Source organism: Peromyscus eremicus, chromosome 15 (assembly GCF_949786415.1).
Source record: "Peromyscus eremicus chromosome 15, PerEre_H2_v1, whole genome shotgun sequence".
In the NCBI taxonomy this organism is placed as follows: domain Eukaryota; kingdom Metazoa; phylum Chordata; class Mammalia; order Rodentia; family Cricetidae; genus Peromyscus; species Peromyscus eremicus.
The window spans coordinates 52,068,007-52,091,495 of record NC_081431.1 but is presented as its reverse complement, the minus strand read 5'-3'; the positions used below and the strand labels follow the sequence as shown (position 1 = coordinate 52,091,495).

Sequence of the window (23,489 nt, the reverse complement as noted above, 5' to 3'; positions counted from 1 at the left end):
CGTAGGTCTCCATTCATACCTGGTGACCATCCAAATAATAGTTCTATCAGTGACTGACTTGGTGAGATGAGTTTACTGGGATTAATTAGAGGTGAGTGGCTGAGGGGTTACTTAACAGCTGCATCACCAAAATACTCATCCCAGCGTAGGTAAGAACTCAGGTGCATTCTTGGAGCTCCCTGCACAATTTCAGGCCAATTATCTGGTCCGTTTTATTCTATCAGTCCATATTGTTGATGTAAACTTGGGTAGGAGTTTTGTAAATTGTCTATTGAGAAAACGACTTCATCTAGATTCCCTGTAGGTAAGTCTTGGGGGCATTTTCTTAATTAATGATTATTGTAAGAGGCCCAGTCCACTGCTAATGTTGTCACCTCTGGTCAGGTGGTCCTCATCTGTGTAAAAAAGCAGACTGAGCAAGTCGGGGGAGCTAGCTAAGAAACTGCACTCTTCTATGTCCTCTGCTTCTGTTCCTGCCTTGGCTTTCCTCCATGTTAGAATATTGTCTAAGAGTTGTAAGCTGTAGTAAACCCTTTTCTACTCAAATTGCTTGTGGCCATAAAGTTTTACCACAGCAATCAGAGCCCTAGCGAAGACAGTCACCTCATCAGAACACCATTAGCATAGCAACTCGTACAGAGTTCCTTGATATTATGGCAATAAATTTATGAACTACCTTTGGAAAAGGAGAAGAAACATTCAGGCAGTTGTCATTTAGTATATGGTAGCAGGATAAAAGACTCTGAGACCAGAGGGCATGACATACAAGCTATCAATTGGTGTATGGAGCAGGAACTGGACGATGAAGTAGATGACACTCAATCAAAGAGAAGGAACAGTTCTAAAGCTTCTTTTCTGATTCGCACATCACTGTTCCCAATGGTGTGCTGAGGTGGAAGACAGAATATACGGAAGCTCTGAGATTGGAGACTGTATCCATCAATCCATTGACACATCCATGAAGTAAGTGATCAGGAATGGACATGAGGACCAGGCAATTTACAGCCAATATAGGCTTCTGTCTTTTGATTTTTAAGAAAATCTATGTATAAGTCTGTAGCTAGAGTTTTTCTGACCCTGCCTGGCCCATGGTCAGGACAAATCTCTCTCACCCAGTCCTGCAGCCGCTCAGACCTAACCAAATAAACACACAGAGATTTGTATTGCTTACAAACTGTATGGCTGTGGCAGGCTTCTTGTTATCTAGTTCTTCTATCTTAAATTAACCTATTTATATTAATCTATAAGTTGCCATGTGGCTCGTGGCTTACCAGTACCTTACATCTGGCTTTTCATGGTGGCAGCTGGCAGCGTCTCTCTGACTCATCAAGGATAAATTCTGCAATCTCAATATATAATACCACTCTTTCAGCATACTGAGAGTCAGTAACTATGTTGAGAGGTTCTGAAAAATTCATTAATACCAACAGAATAGCATAAATGTTTAAGCAGTAGACTCATTTCACATGAAAGAGGCTCTATGCATCACATGGCCTGTCCCAATAAAAAACAGATATTAGAATGCCATTTTAGCAGTTACAATATTGATCTGATCAATATAGCTAATTTTTAGACCCATCATATATTGTTATATGTCATCCATATGTAAGAAGCAAAGGACAAAGGCTGTTTTTTGTTTGTTTGTTTTTTTTTTTTAAGTTATGTGCCAACTTCAAAATGACATACTAACCAGACATCAACATTCAAAGGCTAGGTTGAACAGGACTAACCTTGATGCACATGCAGTAGATTTGTTTTCAGAATATAAAATTAAATGGTGATGTCAGCAGTATTACTACTGTTTCTATATTTATGATTAATTACTAACAGTACAACTCCCAGAAGGAAGGAGATGGATCCAATAGTGATGTAAGCAATTCCCCAAAATGGATTTTTTCCTCCCATCCATGAAATAGTGCTCAATATCATCCATTTTCGTCCATCAAAAGAATGTACGGGGTAATTGTATGTGATGTTCAAATAGTACTGTCCCACTGGTATTGTTGTATGTAAATCATTTCTCCGCTCTATAAAACAATACAACTTACGAAATGTAGGTAACGCTGCAGTACGCATCCAAACAATGACATCCTCATTTATAAATCTGTTATTATCTTCATCAGGATCTAGCATAAATACTGGTTTATGCCAGTTTACTGGCTTTGTTGTATCTTTAAATCTTTCTTCAAGGCTTTCTTTTCCAGGTGGATTTCTGAATTTCACATTTTTATCTGTCCGTCAAACAATACCTTTTCTCATCTAAGCAATTGGCATAGGTGTGGGATCAGATTCACTGGCAACAAGAAACAATTCTAATGTATCATTAAACATGCTATTGGCAAAAGCTCCGCATGGAGCAATTGGTTTGTCTTCATTTCTTCGATAAGGTTCACATTCCTTACTTGGATTAATCAAAGCACTAGGGTCTCCATTTAACTGGCTACCGTCTTGAGATTTCACATAGCGATGAAGATTTTGATAGAAATTAGACAGTCCATAATACATAAACACATTGCTCTCAGATGACTGTTCCAGTGTGAAGTTAATGGTACAAACACAAGATGTCACATTTGGAGACCAACATTTATTGCAGGGCCTGGAAGGTTCTGTTCCAGTGTCACATCTCAGTACAAATGAAATATCACCATATAAGTCAGTGTGCTATACTTCAGAAAGTATAGGATATTCGTTGGAATGTCATGGACTAATAAACAAGGACAATAACTTCAAAATGATCAACATTATTGAAAGTTTATAAAACTAATGGAAGTACCCAAAACAGTGAAAAGTATTCTATTTCCAATACTGTTTTCATTTGACAAAGAAAATTTGATGCAAAAAACACATTTCAAAAGTAATATTTTCAGTCTTTTTTTTAAAATGAAAGGGTTTATTGTCTGTGATTTTCTTAATAAGAATTCAATTAGTTAAATGCTATTTTTAATTTGAGATCTTTAGGGATTTTTAGCTATTTCACAACAACCCTCTGCCTCATATCATCACTGTGCTCACTGTCCAAGGCTAATATGGTCTTGGAGTTTAGAAGCCTGTTGTCTTCGTTAGGGTTTCTATTGCTGTGAGGAGACACCATGACCACTACAACTCTTATAAAAAAATATTTAATTGGGGTAGCTCACTTATAGTGTCAGAGGTTCAGTCAATTATCATCATGATAGGAGCATGGCAGCATACAGGCATACATGGTGCTGGAGAAGCAGCTGAGAATCTTACATCATGCAGGCAATAGGAAATGGTCTGAGTCACTGGGTGGTATCCTGAGCATAGGAAACCTCAAAGCCCACCTCCACAGGGACACACTTCCTCCAACAAGGCTATACCCACTCCAACAAAGCCATATTTCCTAATCCTGCTACTCTTTATGAGATTATGGGGGCCAATTATGTTCAGACTACCACACCTGTCATTGTATTACTATGTTATTGGCCTTCCAACACTGTTAATCTGATTTAATTGGAACAGGCCTTTAATATGATTTATCCTTTTATTTTGTGTTCAGCTGTAGCCCATTTTGAAATCTATATTAATCATAGACTACAGCTTGTTAGCAAATTAAACAGTTTTCTAGGAGACATCCATGAACAGTAAGCAGAGTTGATGCACACTGATGCTGGAACTCCTGTAAAGTGAAACAGACTCAGCACACTGAAGCAGCTCTGCTCCAACTCTGTTCAGGTGAAACAGAACCTGCCTGGCTACCACTGCAGATGGAAGAGAAGGTGTGGAAAGATGGACAGTGATTCACATGAGAACTGCAGCTTGAGTCTGTCAGTTGACTCCAGGTGAGACAGGCACTTTGGGAGTAAAAGGCTATACTAACATATCTCCGAAATATACTTTCCTTTTTAGCATCTAATACTTCATGATGAAAGTTCAGCGTGTCCATGAGCTTTTCTGCCCACCATTTTAACTTCTTAAGCCTATGTTCTATGACCTTGAATTAAGCATGCCAAATAATATATCTTCCATCTCTCTTATTTGAAGTATGGCACTTATTTGCACATGCCTAGAAATGTTCTCACTCTTTAATTGCTTTCCTCTGTGAATATATAATCCTCCTTCAGGAGTTCCATGCTTCCTTGCTTAAAGAGTATTGGTTTGTAAACATCTTCTATGCTTTCCTTATTTGCTACTGGCATTAAATCTTTCTCCCCCCCCCCCTTTTTTTGTTTGTTTGTTTATTGGCTATGCTCACTTAGGTTTTTTACGTATCAAACAGAAACTCATTGCTTAAGGGTAAAAACTATATTCAATGAGTCTTATTTAATCTAGTAATTTAGAAATCCATTATGATTACATTGAAGAAATATATTTTATCTTTATGGGGTCTTTTTCTTTGCTTGTTTGGTTGATTAGTTGGTCTGGAAATGCTGACACCATTGCTTTATTTATGCTACTGTCCCTGAAATAAGTGCATGAATAATGATTTGGGGGAGTCAAATATTTCTTCTAAGATCTCTACTCTCCTTTAAGTGGAAATCATACAGTAATATGCCTACTTAATATGTTTCTGGATTCTTGGAAGTGACAAGATTTTAAGCATAACTAGTTTGTATAACTGAGAAATAAAATTGGAATAAAAGATACACAAGGATAACCACAGTAAGAGAATGGTGCTGAATGTTGAGATACCTTCATTTTGCTTCTTTGCAGATTTCAGTGAGTCTCTGATAACTGAAAAGATTGTTTTACATGCATGATGTTCTTAGTAAAACCCTTGACAGCATTATCCATGCGAAGTACACAAACTAGAACAAAATGCTACAGGAGATACATGAACAGATGGAAGGGGAAATTACTCTGACCAAAGGAGGAATGGGAATATTAACTATGACTTATGATAACTATTTGCCTTTGCTATGTGGTCATTCACAATTGATGCTCCTCTTACCTTCCCATTGTCTGCTCATTGCTTCATTTTCAGTAAGTTCTAGACGTTTTGAAACACCTGCCCTGTTGTTTTATGTAGCCATACTTGTTATAAGAAACTCAAATTCCTGAAATAAACTCTTGACCCCTTCTGTAACCTTTCTCCAGGTTAGCTTCTAATTATCCACCTAATGTCAGCTTTTTGTGCCTGTCACCTTTTTGACTTGATCCCATTGTAACCTATAATGAGTTTCTAACATTCAGTTTTAAGAGTTTTTTTCCTTGTCTGTTCACCTTATGTGGCTACAAAAACCAAGCAGGGTATTGTGTTAGTAATTATGTAACTCTATATAGTAGGACTCAAAAATGGGCAAATGTATAACTTAGATAAAAATGTTTTTTTTTCCATTTGAGGAATTCTTAAAATTATAATTATTAACAAATCACTGAAAGATGATATATGGCAGGCATTCTTATAATGAGATTTGACATAGACAAAAATGTACAGTTCATTACTGTATAGTTCACATTCCCATTAAAGTGCTACAATGTATAATTTTCTTATAATTTACAATAGAGTAGCTTACTTTTATATGGAAATTAAGAAAATAACGTATAGGACTTTGAAATATTAAGCTGGGACATTTGCAAGGACAATGAAAGAGTTCATTTGCCAACACTTCTCAAATAAATATGTAGAGGAACTCCAGAGCAAAGGGACTGTTATTGGTGGCTGAATGCCTTGAGGGGTGCATGCATAATATGGTTTCAATAGCCTGCACTGACTTTCACATGACCTACAGTTTCCCTGTGAGTGCTTTATGTAAATGCGCTTCCCATGCCTATGATGTTTTGTCCTGTATTAGAGGTAGACACAGGGATTTTTCAATTACATATTTGCAGTGTGATAGACACAGACTTTAAACAAGTCCCAAGGACACATTTATTATAGGGTTTATTTTACACACTTTTGTATTTCTTTATTTGCTTCAAGGTTTCATTTTTCTCCCTGTTTCCTTTTTAATAATTAGTGTAGTAAAAAGAATATGATGAAATGATGGTGATATTCAGCTCAGGTGGGCTATTTTTAAGGCTTCCTTTATCCTTGCTGGAGAATAGAGCAAGTAGGGGTTAACATTAAGGGTCATTATCCATTGTGTTTACAAATGTAATTAGAAATCATTTGGTTTTATTTAAATAAGCGCATCTCTAACTTTAAGCTGAAATTTCATTTCTCAAGCAAGAGTCTGATTTTGTTGGGAGACTATGCCTGTCTCCTACTGTGTGACTTGCAGCCCTTTGAGGCCCACACATGATACACGGACACTTGAAATCAGAATCGCCTGGAATGTTTCTGGGGAGATGACTCAATGGTTAAAGTGCTTACCAGGCAAACAAGGAGGCAAAAGTTCAGAGCTCAGAATCCATGTAAACACTGGATGAGTTCTGGAGCAAGCTGGCCAGAGCAAGTAGTCATGTCTTAGGTTCTGCCTTCAATTGAGAGACTGTGACTGAAGGGATAGAGAGGGGAAATAGTGATCAAAGAGGAGTCATGCCATCAAGTCTCTGGCTCCTCATCCACTGCACACTGCCTAGACACACACACGTGCTATCACATTTAGATATGTGTACACAGGCCACAGATGCACAGGGAAGGAGGTTGGAATAACTTCCCCAAATGTTGGATTTTGTTTACAGTCTATTTTATAATAATTAAATGACAGCATCCAAATTTTGCTTGCAGGGAACTGTATGCCATTGTAACTGGGAACTATTGGTCTTCTACATATTGACAGTAGTTCAGTAACTAACTCTTGATTTGAGTGGTCCTTGCTCATGACAAAAACAGTTATCACTTGTTTTCAAGAAAATGTCAGTGATATGATTATAACACTATCCTGTAATAATGACAATTCATTATAACAACTGGTAACATTTTCAAAACTGTATAAAGGGAGTTCCATAAATTTATTACATTTTTATGTTAAATTTCAAATACTATCAAACAATAGCAATGCTCCCATGTACCTGGTACACAGGCCCAAATATCACTGCACAGTACTATAGAAAGACAGAATAGAGATACTGGGTTTTCCACTAAGATACTATGGCTACAAATAAAAGTCAGCAGTAAAACACAGTCTTAAAGCAAAGAAATTGTTATGAATGGTTTTGCTTCCTCTAAGATGCCCGGGACTGAACTCTTCCTGCCAGAAGACAGTGTCTCATCTCATGTGAAGTTATTTCTGCTAGACTAGAAGAGCAGGTTCTGAATTACTCAGGCCCCACCACTCTGGAACCTGAGAAAAGTCCTCTGCTTTCCCCACGTTGACATAGAAGGTCTGTCAGAATCAAACTTCCCTAACAGCATTGACGAATTTACTGAATCATCCCTTTGGCTTTTTTGTTTTATCTGAAACAAGCTCCCCAAACAGAATCCCTAAACTTCTTGGCACCAAGAATTGCTATGGCTCACTGACAAGGTAAGCTTTATTTAATTTTCCCATTATCTTTGTATTACCTGGCTTAAGGAATGGTGGGTCTTTTTTCTAGCTCTGAATTATAACTTTTAGACCATCCAGTGACACAACCATTGAGATGAAATACAAGGTTTAGAGACAGATTTTGTATCAATCTGTTGATGAAATTTCATACCTTCCAATCAGTGCCTCTGAGGAAATGCATCTGGCTTACCAATCACCATTGCTTGCCATGACTTAAGGAATTAGGCTTTTGCCACAGCTCTGGTTTATCAGTGACTTCATTGCTTCATTTCCAGCAATCATGCTGTCTTTTCACAGCAGTCAGCCACTACTATCCTATTATATGTAGACAGTGCTATACATATATGTCTCCTAAAAATGTGATTACCTATCTGGACACCACAGATTAAAGCTGTATATCAAAAACAGCAGATACAACAGAAAGTTTGCAAAGTCATAGAAACTGAACAATGCACTATTGAATGAAGAAGGAGTCAAAACAGAAATTAAGAAAGAAACTAAGAATTTTTTTAATTGAAAGAAAATGAAATCACAAATACACCCAAACCTAAGTGTCACAATGAAGGTGGTTCTAAAAGGAAAGTTCATAGCATTAAGTGCTTACATAAAAAAATGGACAGATTTAATATTAACTACTTCATGGCATGACTCAAATCTCCAGAACGAAGAGAAGAAATCGTGTCCCAAAGGAGGAGTAAATGGCAAGAAATAATCAAAATCAGGCTTGAAATCAAGAAAATAAAAATAATAATCAAAAAACAATATCAAGAATCTATGGAAGAATTTGTTACTTGAAAACTCAATGGCATTAATAAACTCTTATCCAAATAAACTAGGTGATATAGTGATATTTTATTTGTACTAAAATGTGATTTATATGTTAATAAATAAAGTTGCCCAGGGGTCAGAGCTATTAGAGGCATAGCAAAAGCTGGGCAGTGGTGGTGCATGCCTTTAATCCCAGCACTTTGTAGGCAGAGCTAGGTAGATCTCTGTGTTCAAGGATACAGCCAGCATTGGAGACACATGCCTTTAATCTCAATACCAACAATAAAAGACTTGGAGGTCTGTATAGACAGGCAGTGATGAGGCAGTCATATGGTTGGAAATTCAGAAAAAAGCAAACAAACAGTGCAAGGAAGTGAATAAAATTGTTCAGGGAATGAAGAAGAAAGTAGAATGGATGAAAAACACTGAACTGAGGGTTGTCTGGAAATAAAAATAATTGGAAATTAAAATTAAAATAGGAACTACAAAGGCAAACTTTACTAACAGAATACAAGAGATGGAAGAGTGTCATACAACTATGCCCTAACACAGAGGCACCAACTTTTATTAAAAATAAACTCTATAACAGCTTAACTCACATATTGATTCTCACACACTGATTGATAGACAGAGACTTCAATATCTGATTCTCACCAAAAGACAGACCATCTAGACAAAATAAGAGGAATGCTAGAGCTAACTGATATTATAAACGAAATGGACCTAACAGATATTAACCAAAATTTCACCTAAACACAAAAAATATATCTTTCCCTCTACACCTATTGAAACTTTCTCCAAAATTTCCCACATCCTCAGACACAGAACAAGTCTTAACAAGTACAAAAATATTGAAATAACTCCCTACATCCTATCAAAGTACCAGGGGTTAAAGCTGGATATCAACAGCAAGAGAAACAACAGAAAGCTTAAAAAAAATGCAAGGAAATTGAGTAACTCACTGCAGAAGGAAAAATGGGCAAAGATATCAATAAAGAAAGAAATTAAAGACTTTCTAGAATTCAATGAAAATGAATAGATAAACTTATGGAACACAATGAAAGACATTCTAACAGGCAAATTCATAACACTAACTGCTGAAAAATAATAATAAAAAATAAAAACCTGAGAGATCACACACTAGCAACTTAATAGTATACTTGAAAGCTCTAGAACAATAACAACAAAAATAAATAAATAATAAAATCAATCAATCAATCACACCCAAAAGAGTACACATCAAGAAAAAAATCAAACTCAGGGCTGAAATCAGTAAGGTAGAAAATAAGAGAACAATAAAAAAAAAAAAAACCCTATGAAACAGTTGGGATTTTTTTTTACATAAACCAATAAGATTGACAAACATTTACCCAAATTAACTAAAATATAGAAAGAGAATATCCAAATTAACAAAATCAGAAATAAACAGGAGGACATTACAACAGACACTAAGGAATCCAAAGAATCATAAGGACATACTTTAAACATCTGTACTCTAATAAATTGGAAAATCTAAAGGAAATGGATAACTTTTCTTTATAGAGAACACTTACCAAAGTTAAACCAAAATCAGATAAGCAAGTTAAACAGACTTATAACCCTAGTGAAATGGAAGCAGTCAGTAAAACTCCCCCAAGCCAAAAGATCCCAGGGTCAGATGGTTTTAATTCAGAATTCTACAAGACTTTCAAAGAAGCGTTAACTACAATACTCTTCAAATTATTCTACAAAATAGAAACAGGAGGGAATTTTCTCAATTCATTCCATGACACCATGGTTACCCGGATATCCAATCCACACAAAGACCTAACAAAGAAATAATCCAATTTTAAAATAGGGTACAGATTAAACAGAAAATTCTCAACAGAGGAAACTCAAGTGACCGAGAAACACTTAAAAAGAAATGTTCATTATCCTTAACCATCAGGGAAATGCAAATCAAAACTAATTTGAAATTCAGTCTTACACCTGCCAGAAGAGTTAAGATACAAACAGCAGCTCATGCAGCTGAGAAAGTGGAGCAAGGAGAACACTTGACCATTGCTGGTTGGTATACAAACTTGTACAGCCACTTTGGATATCAGCAGAGTGATTCCTCAGAAAGATGGGAATTGAACTACCTTAAGATCCAGCTATACCTCTCAGGTATAAATGCAAATGAATCTACATCCTACCACAAAGACACTTGCTCAGCCATATTTATTGCTGATTTATTCTTAATAACCATAAATTGAAAACAACTTAGATGGTCTTAAACAAAAGGATAAAGAAAATGTGATAATTTACACAATGCAGTATTACACATCTCATTTAAAAATGACAGGATTACATAGATGTAAGTAGAAAAAAAAATCATCCTGAATGAGGTAACCTAGACCCCAAAATATAAATGATATGTGTTGGCTTACATATGGATATTAGTCGCTAAATAAATAATAACCAAGCTACAATTTGTAGACACGGGGAAGTTAGACATAGAAGAAGGGACTGGGGAAGCACATGGGTCTCCCTGGGTGGGCAAAATATATTAGATTTTCATGTGTCAATTGGAGTGGGGCAGGAAGGGGAGCATCAGTTGGGGAGGCAGGAAACGTAAGATTGAGGGAAAGAATGTGTGGAGGAGCAGCTAGATTGAGGAGTAAACATTTGAGGGGTGATATTAAAACCTAGTTCAGTAAAAACTTTCTATAATATGTGAAGGCCATCCTAAAGATACCTCCAAATAATGAGATAGACAAAACCCCTACTGGTCATCTCTTGTCACCAAATGATGCTTCTGGTGCAAGGACTGGGTTTCATCCAATTTTATTCCTAGCAAAAAGAATCCCATAGAAATCTCTAAACAATGTAGGCTGTTGCAGAGACAATAGGTTGCTCTCCACAGAAAGGATATCAAGGCCCCATTTCTGAAGACAACACCCACACACTGAATGAACAGGAAGAGGTCAACAATGGTCCCTACATAGAACTTTCACCTCATATTCTAGGGTTTGTGACACAGAATGGTACTCTGCAGGCTACCAAAAGAGAAACATAGACACCAGCACAACCATAAAACCTTTGATCTACTGTTCGTTACCCTACAAAATATACTAGGGTGATGGTAGCCCAAACCTTGCTAGAGTAAACAACAGATGTGTGATTTGACTTAAGGCTCGCTCCATGAGATGGAACCCATACCTGACAATGCTTGGGTGACCAAATACCAGACTAGATAGCCCTGTGATCTAGGTAAAAACCAAATACTACTGTAGCCAAATTTTTTAAATGGTCTTATTAAATAAAAAAAAAAAAAAACATTGAGCCAAGTATAGGGGTGAAAGCCTTAGAGAGATAGCGAAAGCTACCAGCCAACCTTACCTCACCAAATCTGCAGCTTCCAAAACGCGAGTTACTTCCTGTCTACCTATGCCTTTATTGCATTGCTGTTCTGCCCTCTCATTGGCTATTTTAACCCAGCTGCCTCACTTCCTCTTCTACACAGCTTTGCTACATTCTGTCTGTCTGTACAGACCTCCAGGCCTCTATGATGGGTACTGAAATTAAAGGCGTGTGTCACCACCTTTGACTTGTTCTCTAGTGTGGCCTTGAACACACAGAGATCCTGCCTGATAAGTGATGGGATTAAGGGCGTGTGCTACCACTGCCTGACTTCTTTGTTTACTTATAATGGCTTTCTTTTTCCTCTGATTCTCCAGGCAAGCTTTATTTATCAAAGAACAAATAAAATATTACCATATTTCAACATAAATAAAATATCATCACATACTACTGGTTAAAAAAGTAATAATAAATTGACTCTTAATGACCTTCTGCTATACTCATGGATCAGTGCCTTATTCAACCATCATCAGAGAAGCTACTTCCCATAGCATGTAGGAATAAATACAGAGATCTACAGCCCAAAATTACACACAGAAAGAGTACTTGGAACACAGGGCTCTAAATGAGATGTCTATAAAAAATCCCTCCACTCAGATCATAGGGAACCCTGCAGAAGAAGAATCAGAAGGGTTGGGGAAAACAGGGGGAATGAAGGACACCAAAAGCACTAGGCTCTATAAAACTGAATAAAACTCATACGAACTGAAGTGGTAGATACTGAGCCTACATGGATGTGCACCAGGTCCTCTCTCTCTCTCTCTCTCTCTCTCTCTCTATATATATATATATATATATATATATATATATATATATATATATATATATATATACCATAGCTTTCAGTTTAGTACTTTTATGGGACTCCTGAATATATGAATGAGTGGGTACCTGATTCTTGTACATTCTCTTGAGGCTTTTATTTTTCTGATGGCTGGATCTGTGCAACTTCAATATGATGACTTCTGTTTTATCTTATTATGTTTTATTTTGTTATATTTTGTTGTTATCTTTTAGAAGCCTGTTCTATAGTGAGAGACAGAAAGCGAGTGGATCTGCATGATAGAAGTAGTAAGGGCGCACTAGGAGAAATAGAGAGAGGGGAAACTGGATTTAGATTATATTGTATGAGAAAAGATTTAATATTTAGTAAAAAAGACGAAAAGTAATGTGTGTGTGAAGTTAAACCTGAATAATAGTCAAAAATATATTCTTATGAAAAAAGTATGGTTTACTCATAAGCAATGCTAAATTAAATAAAAAAATAAAAGTTCTTAAATATATCCCAGGCAGGCTTTGATATCCTGATATGCTACAGCCAACAGAGTGATGGTATTGCAGATATAAACCACCATGAAGATTTTAACTTTTTTTAATATGACCATTTGAATTTATGATTATCATTGCTGTGATGAAATGTTCCAACAAAGGCATCTTAAGGGAAAGTTTTTTTTTTTTTTTTTCTAGCTTAACTATCTATCACAGCAGAGAAGGCAATAAGACCTTGTAGTAGCTGGTCACATTACATCCGTAATCAGGAATGGAGAAGGATGCATTTAATGTTAGTGCTCAGTTTACTTTCTCAATTTCATACAGTTCAAGATGCCCTGCCCAGGTAGTAGTGAATCCCACAATAAAGATGGTTCTTTCTACAAACTTTACTGTAACCAAGATTACTCCTCGTCGACTTGCCCGATGACTGGAGTCCCAGGTGATTCTAAAATCTGTCAATTTAATAATTAGCACTAAGCACACACACTGGAAACATTTTCCATTGACAATGAAACTTGCCAGTCTTTTTATTACTAACCTGCTGTCACCATAAACTGACTCATCAGTGAGTTAAAATGTGTTATGGTTTAAGGCTGTAGCAAAACTAGTACAGTAGAGTACTACAGATTCAGGGCATGGTGTTATAAACAAGTAGGGTTTTTTGGTTGGGTTTTTTTTTTAGTGTTTCTAGAAATGACAATCAGCAACTCATAATTTATAACTACATTTTATGAAGAATATAGCATTTTAATATCTTTCTGAATAAAATATTGTAGTTAATTGACTCTAAATCTCCATTATTTAGATGATGTGCTGTAATTTCATGTAAATTGCAAAAAGATGACTGCCGCCACTTAAATCGTATTAGAATACTTTGTTGCGGCTTATGTGTACATTTCTCTGACATATTTAAAGCAGTTTAGTTTGTGCAAAGATATGCAAATATATATGAAATAAATTATTCCTGAAAAGCATGTATGGCATTTATATTTCTGAGTGAATTCCTTAATTTACACTAGGTTAATTTTTTACTGATTGTCTTTAGGGTTTCTATTGCTGTGAAGAAACACCATGGTCACAGCAACTCTTTTTTTAATTAACTTTTTAAATTTTATTTTCCATAAAAACCACAGTTTCTCCTTCATCCTTTCCTCTCCTTCCCTCCCCCGACCTCCTTTCCATCTCCCCAATTCCACTCCTCCAAAAATGTAAGGCTTCCCTTGGGAGCTAACAAAACATGCCAAGGGCTACCACAAGTTGGGCAGGACCAAGCTCTGCCCCTCTGCATCAAGGCACAGCAAGGCATCCCACCGTAGGGAATAGGTTCCAAAAAGCCAGCTCATGTGCCAGTGACAGAACCTGGTCCCATTGCTAGGAACCCCACAAAGAGACCAAGCCCCACAACTGTCACCCACATGCAGAGGGCCTAAGTTGGTTCCGTGTAGGATCCCTAGCTATTGGTCAAGTGTCTGTGAGCTTCCACAAACTTGGGTTTACCCCACATGACCTTCCTCCCTCTCTTCAAGTTAATTCCCAGAGCTCAGCCCAGTGCTTGACTATGGATCTTTGCATCTGTTTCCATCAGTTACTGGATCAAGGTTCTATGATAACAAGTAGGGTAATCACCTATCTGATTACAGGAGAATGCTAGTACAGGCACCCTCTCCACTATTGCTAGGAGTCTTAGCTGGGATTATCCTTGTGGATTCCTGGGAGTTTCCCTGGTACCAGGTCTCTCCCTAACCCTATAATGAATGGCCCCCACTATCAAGACATCTCTTTTATTGCTCTCCCTCTCTATCCCTCCCTCAACTCTACTGTCTCCATCCTTCATGTTAACTTCTGCTCTCTTCTCCCCACCACTCCAATTTATGCAGGAGATTTTATCTATTTCCCCTTCCCAGGACAATTAATGCATCCCTTTTAGGGTCCTCCTTGTTACCTAGTTTCCTACAATTCAGGGCTGTGAGTTGTAGCCTGGTTATCCTTTGCTTTATAACTACTATCCACTTATGAGTCTTATGAGTGTGTACATACAATGTTTGTCTTTCTGGGTCCGGGTTATGCCACTCAGGACAATTTTTTTTCTAGTTCCGTCCGTTTGCCTGCAAATTTCATGATGTCATTTTTTAATCACTAAGTAATGACTAGTATAAATAATGGTGCTATGAATATAGTTGAGCAAGTGTCCTTGGACCACCGCAACTCTTATAAAGTAAAACATTCATATGGGGCTTGCTTAGAGTTCAGAAGTTTAGTCCATTATGATCATGGTGGGAAGCATGGCGACATGTAGGCATACGTGGTGCTAGAGAGGTAGCTGAGAGTTTTCTATCTGCATTGGCAGGGGCAAACTTCCTTCAACGAGGCCACACTTCCCAATTTTGCCACTTCTTATGGGCCTATCGGGACCATTTTCTTTTTTTATTATTTAGAAATTTTTTATTCATTTTACATACCAACCACAGATCCACTCCCTTCCCTCCTCCCACCCACAGCTTTCCCCCCTTTTTCCCAACCACCATTCCTACCTCCTCCAAGGCAAGGCCTCCTCTGTGGAGTCAACAGAGCCTGAGATACTCAGTTAAAGCAGGTCCAAGCCCCTGCCCCTGCACCAAGGCTGTGTAAGTGTCTCACCATAGGCAGTGGGCCCCAAAAAGCCCTCTCATGGAGGCTCCATAGCAATTGGTCCACAGTTAATAAGTTCCCACATTCAAACCACCACACTGATGAATAACATATAAATAGTGTAAACATTCAGGATATAATCTATGACATTTTCATAAATATATACAATGGGTAATTTAAATTTTTTGTTTGGCTCTATTTTGTTTCCCAGCATTTTCATCAAATCCAGAGCTTTGCACATACTAGGCTTGTATTCCACTGTGGTTCAATTTTCCAAAACGTTGCAATATTTAAATCATGATGAACTGTTACTTTATCTAACATTATTTGTTATAATGAAAACGTCAAAAACCTCTTCAAGACTTTTGAAATATGTAGCACATTATTACTATCTATAAAAATCTAACTGTTCAAAATCTAACTGCTTAATCTCTTTTTCTGCCTTTGCCCATTTTGTGTCCATTGATGAAGTGCTTATCCAATCTCCCTTCCATCTGTCTCCCTCCTGTAGCCTTATTTTCCCAAACTCCAGAAACCACTACCTTTATCTAAACTTTTAGAAATCCACCATTTTGTACAGGATGTGTATGTGAGGCCAGGTAGTTCTTGTGTTTTTGTGCCAGGTTAATTTCAATTAGTGTAATGATTTTGGGTTATATCTAAGTTTTCAAATGACTGGATTCTGTTCATTATGAATACATAGGGCATTTTTTTCCATCAATTGATGTACACTTAAATTATCTCCATTTCTTTACTGTCTTGAAAATCGTTGCAAGAAACATGAGAGTGCAGATGTCTCTTTTTGCACTGACTCCGTTTTCTCTGGATGATCTGTAGTAGGTTTGCTGGACTATATAGTAGTTCTGTTTTTAATTATTTTGAGAAAAATCCAAACTGTTCTCCACAATAGTTAAACAGATTTACATTTTCTTCAACAATGTACAAGGCCTCCTTTCTATTCACATCCTCAACCAGCACTCTTCGCCTTTTATCTATTTGGTGAGACTGTCTTCCAGGACCAAGATAATACCTCACTGCTGTTTACAGCTGTATGTTCATGAGGTTTAGTGATGCAAAGCACTCATTGTTCATCTACAAGTTGGTCATTTGAGTAATGTCTATTTGTACTGACTTTAAAAAGTACAGATTATTTCTTTTGAATATTAAGTTGTCAGTGTTCTTTATATCATAGAGCTATCAAAGCCTTGTAAAATGTGGAGTTTGTAAACACTACCTCTTTTGTCTCCACTCCTTTTATGTTTTTCTTTTCTGGACAAAAGACATCAAGTAATAATGTTATACTCTCAAAAATAAAAATTAAAAATATTCCTCCATTTCTCTGCTTTGGTTTTGGTCTATGGTCAAAATATTTTGGCACATTTCAAAGTCTTGGGGAGTCTTTCCTGTATTTTTTCATAGTGACTTTGTATTTCAAAACAGTATATTTAAAACTTACTGTCAATATGCCCATACTCCTCAAATCCATCTACATATTCAATTTTACCCCTGCCAATGTATCAGTGACAATTCACTACAGTTATAGAAATTAAAACCTTAAATGTATATGGAACAACAACAACAAGTCACCTTGCCTGAAAAGCAAAGTAGGAAGTACTGTAGATAATGTCTTCAAACTGTACCACTGAACATCAGAAAACAATCAGCATAAGAAAGAAAGCATATTAAAATCCACAGCAGAGAGTAAAATGTATCTATGCCCCACCCATCCAGAGTCATATAGCTTTTGCCAAAGACACTAAACATGTGTACTTAAGAAAGATTGCCTCTTTAATAAATGAGACTGGGAAATGTGTATGTCTGCTTGAAGGGGAGTAAAATTGAAATACAAACTCTCCATAGTTACAAAAGCCCTTCTAATAGGTGTAGTCAGAAGTTTTTCTGTATCCCCTCTGGCCCATGATCGGGACAAATCTCTCATCCACAGTCCCACAGCCTTTTATAAAATAATCACACAGAGGCTTAATATTATTTATAATGGCTCAGCGATTAGCTCAGGATTATAACTGACTAGCCCTTGCATTTAAATTAACCCGTAATTTTTGTCTGTATTTAGCCATGTGGCTTGGTACCTTTTTTCAGTTCTGCCTTCACATCTTGCTTCCTCTGTGTCTTGCTGGCAGCTTCTCACTCAACCCTTTCTTTTCCCAGAATTCTCCTTGTCTGCTTACCCTGCCTATACTTCCTGCCTGGCCAGTCAGCATTTTATTTATCAACCAATCAGAGCAACATGTATTTATACCATACAGAAAGATATCCACAGCACTTCCTCTTTTCTGTCTATTCAAAAAGGAAGGTTTTAGCTTTAACATAGTAAAATTACATATAATACAACAGTTATCGAGCAAGAATTACAGTTACAATATCTAGTCTATTTTCATTTGGCAAAATTAAAGAAAATATTCTATTTATCCTATATTTGTGAGTCTAAAGTTTCATATTGAATTTATCTTTTATCATAACCAAAGAAAATTATAACTATGACTATCTAGGCTTCAACTCATCAAAGACCTCAGAAGGATATACTATTACCTATGAAAACAGGAAATACATTGTAAGTAACTTCCAAAATTCTGGAAAGTGATGGGGGAATGTCTTTCTGTATGCTGTGAAAATATGTTGCTCTTATTGGTTGATAAATAAAGCCATTTGGCCTATGGTAAGGCAGCTTAGGGGCAGGTGGGAAATTGAAAGAGAGAAACAGGAAAAAGACAAGACAGAGGGAGACACCATCAAGCCTCCCAAAGAGCAACATGTAATGGGATGCAGGTAAAGACACAGAACATGTGGCAACGCATAGATTAATAGTTATGGACTAATTTAAGATATAAGAGCTAGGTGGCAAAAGGCTTGAGCCATGGCCACGCAGTTATATTTAATATAAACCTCTGTGTGTTTACTTGTCCTGACCACTGGCAGGTTGGGACACAGGAAAACTTCCAACTACAAATAAGTTTTACTAATAGCTGATTCTGATATTTTAGAGCAAACATCTTCTATAACATTCAGGAGACACTTTCCACCTTATTTCTAAATAGGATGCTACTTCTTTGTTGTCCAGGATTTTCTTCAAGGCAAGAATGAGTGAATACACATGATCATCAGTGTTTCATGTTCATAGTTCTACCAAAGCCATATTAGTTTTGACCAACAACAATTTTAAGCAATTAAAAAAAAAAAGCAGCCTGGAGGCTTCATGCACAAAAGCACAGCAGCCACTGTCATTGTCACCAAACAGGGAATGCTTTGTGTTGAAAGAGAAGCTGGCGGATTATAACAGCAGTGATACTAAGACACCAAGGTACTCTGCTCCTCTGCTGAAGTATCTGCTTCCTCTTAGGATGTCCAGTCCTAAGCAGTCAGCCCTAAACACATGGACACATCAGCAACACTAAATGGACTCAAGAGTAGTGCATGCATTCTCTCTCTCTCTCTCTCTCTCTCTCTCTCTCTCTCTCTCTCTCTCTCTCTGTGTGTGTGTGTGTGTGTGTGTGTGTGTGTGTGTGTGTGTATGTGTGTGTGTTTGTGTAACAATAATGTAGAAATAGGTCATGAATTTGAACGGGATGAGAAAAGACTAGGAGGAGTTATGGGAAGGGGTATGAAAATGATGTAAATACAGTCAGTATACATGGAAAAAATTCCCCTCAATAGCATTTCAATTTAAGAAAATTCTTTAAGATATATTCTTGTTAAATTTCGCCTAAAAGGTGTGTATCTCAGTTGACTTAGTACTGCAGTAGCTTATAAGTTCATGTTTTATTAAAATAATGCAAGGAATTTTTGGAAGTTAGACAGATTATCTAGTCAACTCTCCATATGTGGAAACTTTGGTAGGATGCTTATTTGTCTCTGATTGGGTACATGTTTTCTATTGTATGTTTTTTCAAGATTTTTTTCTTACAGATAAATATTGCTTACATGTTCTTAAAATTAGCATTGAAGTAATTTAGAGACAGTCAACCTTCTCTGATATCTTTGCCATTGTTTGTCTTATATCTGCATTCTGAATAGAACTGAAATGCATGTTTTTATGATACTGTATTTTCTAATAATTTCACTTTGGTGTTTCTTCATCTATATCCAACTTAAGTCTTAATTTCCAGAGAGACCAAACTTATTTTATATTTGTCCATTTTTACTCATAACCTCTATGACTTAGTTTTCTGTTGTGATTAAATACTATATCAGAATTAACTTCTGGAAGGAAGAGTTTACACGGGTGTGTGTGTGTGTGTGTGTGTGTGTGTGTGTGTGTGTGTGTGTGTTTATATACTATATATGTATACATATATATGTATATATATGTATGTATATATAGGTGTGTGTGTACTTATATATACATATATAAAGCAGAAACAAAAAAAACAGAACATCTAGCTACCCTAAAACACTTCTTTTTTTGCCAGTACTCCATTAAACCACTAGAGAAAATACCACCATCCAGGTCATCCATGAAGGGGTTTACTCTGCCCAACCTTGTGCTTCAGCACTCCCTGAGACCAAGAATCTATGTAGGCTAGGATACTTAAACGCCATGGTAGATTCTCTTTGGTCTTGAAGTATAGTGCAGAATCTCAGAAGTGACAGATAATTTAAATCCCAGCTCCCCCCGCCCAGGAAGCTCATGATGTATAATTACAAAAAGATAACATTCAGATTTGCTATTATGTTTCATGTATACATTCTAAACATTAAAACAAGGTTCATCAGCCTTTCTTTGAAACTTTTTTGCCAAAATCTGCAGATATGAAAGGTTGTTTTTAATTCAGGGCTCAGTTAAGACATATATCTAGCACAATCATGTATTACCCTTGCATTAATTTGATGAAATAAATGCTTTTATATTTACAAGTTACTAAATATTATTTCCCCCAATAACTTTAAAATTCTGCAACTAGTTGTTTCATTGGAAAACAATTTGTAATGCAACTGTGCATACTATATTTGAGAAGTATTTTAGTTTATTTTTCTTTCTTTCTACCCATCTCCTTGTTTCACAGTAAAATGCCACATGCCAATGTTCAATAATAAAATTAGCAGTTAGTGCTTTGTTTATTGATAGGTTTACAATTTTCATCTCTTAAACTAGTGGGGATTTTGATTTAGTGCCTTCTAGGCTTCTATCAGTAGTGGATATCCATGTGAATGATGTCTGTAATCCCTCAGAGAACAGTGGAAAAAAAAAAGGCAATTTCAAGTTCTCCAGATCTGAATCTCCATCTCCTTTGAAACAATGATATCTAAACAAATAACTTCAAACTGTTTAGTATATATAAGTTTAAGGTAGTCATGAAAATAAATGATCCACTTCATTTCTTCAGTATACTGAAAACTTTTGTTTTGCAGTGTGTTTTGTTGAACAAAGTAATGATAAAACAGTAATCCTGCTAGCTGCACAGTTGTTGTGGGCAATTAGCCCACAGTTTTATGGGCTAACTACTTTTTTTTCCCATTTGTATTCAGTTTACTAACAATTTTGTAGTAAAGGATATAGAATGAAAGTATATAAATTCACAGGTGAATAAGTATGTGATCTTTTGATCTAAGACATGTTTAAGGTAACAAATATATTAATGGAGATATCACCATGCCTTTAAATGGGTAAATACTGTGATTAGTGTGAGGATAGAGCAGAAATAGATCCTGCTATTTAGGAAATATTAGCCTAAAACAGTGACCATATTTACAGAACGAGTGTAAATTTTCTCCAAATTGAGCTGAGAGTTGGTCACCTCCATTAAAAATTCTTGCCACTATTGCAGCAGGGGGCGCATATTTTCTAGCATATTGATGTTGTTGAGCAGAGGGTTCAGTGCTGAGAAAAACCAGTCGTGTCTTTTTGCCCCAGCAGGCACCTTAGTACATTCAAGAACTATGAAAGCTAAACAGCGGGGAGAGAGTTTCAACAATTTTAGTGAGCATGGAAATGCAGATTAAACTACTTTAAGATTCCATTTCACCATGTCAGACCAGTCATTAAGAGGAATACAAATACCAAAATAAAAAAAAAAAATGCTGAGAGTTCTACATCTGGATCCACAGGCAGCGGGAAGAGACAGAGACAGTGGCCTGACTTGAGCATCTGAGACCTCAGAGCCCACCCTTAGTGACACACTTCCTGCAATAAAACTACTCCGACTCCATAAAGGCCACACCTCCCAATAGTGCCAGTCCCTATGAGCCTATGGGGCCATTTTCATTCAAACTAACACAAAGTCTTTTTGTGGTTAAATTGAGACCACAAATATTTGAAGTTGTTAATGAAAGATGTATAAATATTGTTGTGGTTTTATTGTTTTGTGGTGTTTGTTTTCTCAATCTTACATTACATATCAGCTAATTGTAGCATCATTTTCTCCCTGTGGCCTCTGGTATATGTTTATCCATTTTTTCACTCTAAAATATTCCTTCCAGCTTTCTCTGTAGGGATAGTTTGGTGGAAATGAATTGTTTTAACCTATTTTAATCACGGAAAGTTTTTATTTATTCTTCAGGTAAACCAGATAGCTCTGCTGGCTATAGTATTCTGAGCTGGCAAATGTAGCCTTTAATCATTTAAAGTACACTGTTCCAAGCTCTTTTGGCTTTTAAAGTTTCCATTCAAGAATTAGTTGCTGTTCTATTGGGCTTATCTTTATACATAACTTGTGACTTCATTTCTGCAACTTTCAATACCCTTTCTTTGTTCTCTGTATTTATTTAGTGTTCTAACTATAATATTGTGTGGGGAATTTCTTTTCTGGTACTGCTTCCTTTGTGTTCTCTGGGTCTCTTCTAACTGAATTGACATCTTCTTCTCCAGATTTGAGGAAATTTCTATGTGAATTTGCTTAAAGATCTGTTCTGTGCCTTTGATTTATAACACAGTTCCTGTACATTCCATTTATGAATTTTATTAAATTTATACTCACCTTTGATTGAATTATCAAATTCCTCTTCATTGTCTTTGAGCCCCAATAATCTGTATTCCACATCATCCATTGGGTTGGTGATACATTCCACTAAGATTAATAATTGACTTATCTCATGCAAATAATGCTAGTAAAAGTGGTATTTTAAAATAAGGATCTTATTTCTTTCACTCACATTGTATGTGTATACATATGTATATGAACATGTGGCCCATCATTAATATAGATTTAATTTTTGTGTCATATTCACGTATTATTGTAGAGTAAGCAACTTCAAAAATACTAAGGAAATACCCCCACATCTATGGGTGTAATTTTTATAATGGTAAATTTAACGTCTGGTTTCTTTTTATAATTGGAATGTGGAGTGAAAAAGTGCCTCCTGATTGGTGGTGGTGGGTAATTAGTCCATAATGATAGTTCTGAGGTAGCAGTTGAGAACAGCTGTGCTGGGTGGCCTAGACCAGCATCATTTTTGCTCTGTAGAACAAGCTGTTATCATGGCTCACAGAAAACATTTCTATCTTTTCACAATGAGGACAATTCACCTGGAACAAGCACTGAAAAAGAAACGCTCTTCTCTTTAGAGCTTCACAGCAGAAGCTGATTATAAATAATGCCATTAATAGTTCATTAGAAACTTGGTTTTATGTTTTTTGCCTAGCAAACTGTATGCTTATTTGCAGTCTTCTTATTTCCTGCTTTTTTCAGATAATTGGCATGTTACAAGTCACCAAGAGTTTATCCTTTCATTAAGATAAACACACCTTAGTTGCTTAGCATACTAATCTCACATGTAAATTAAGTAATAATGGACTATACCTAAATGTTAGTTGACAACTTTTTAAACCCTCAAATTTTAAACTACAAAGCAAAATATGAGAGCACAGTGCTTAGAAATATCAAAAATTAACCACAAAGTATTACCAACATGACTGCCTAGACATGCATGACCAGAGCAAAGCCTCACTCTACAAAAAGAACTACAGTCAACTAAGGGATGCAGAAAGCCAGAGAAAATCTCCCTTATGGAAGAGCACACCAATTGGCTACCTCAAAGCAAATGGTCATCCATTAGTACCAGACAGGTCCAATTCATGTAATTAAGATTATATAT

At 36.4% G+C, this 23,489-nt stretch overlaps 1 protein-coding gene across 1 annotated transcript; it reads right to left on the bottom strand.

Moving 5' to 3' along the window:
* Positions 1-1,669: 1,669 nt before the first annotated feature.
* LOC131924935 (cell cycle control protein 50A-like) lies at positions 1,670-22,442 on the bottom strand. The gene is given in 3 exon segments (XM_059280185.1): positions 1,670-2,623; positions 17,028-17,082; positions 22,373-22,442. Coding segments are annotated over 3 exon segments (978 nt in total). The 3' UTR covers positions 1,670-1,770.
* Between the last annotated feature and the right edge of the window lie 1,047 nt (positions 22,443-23,489).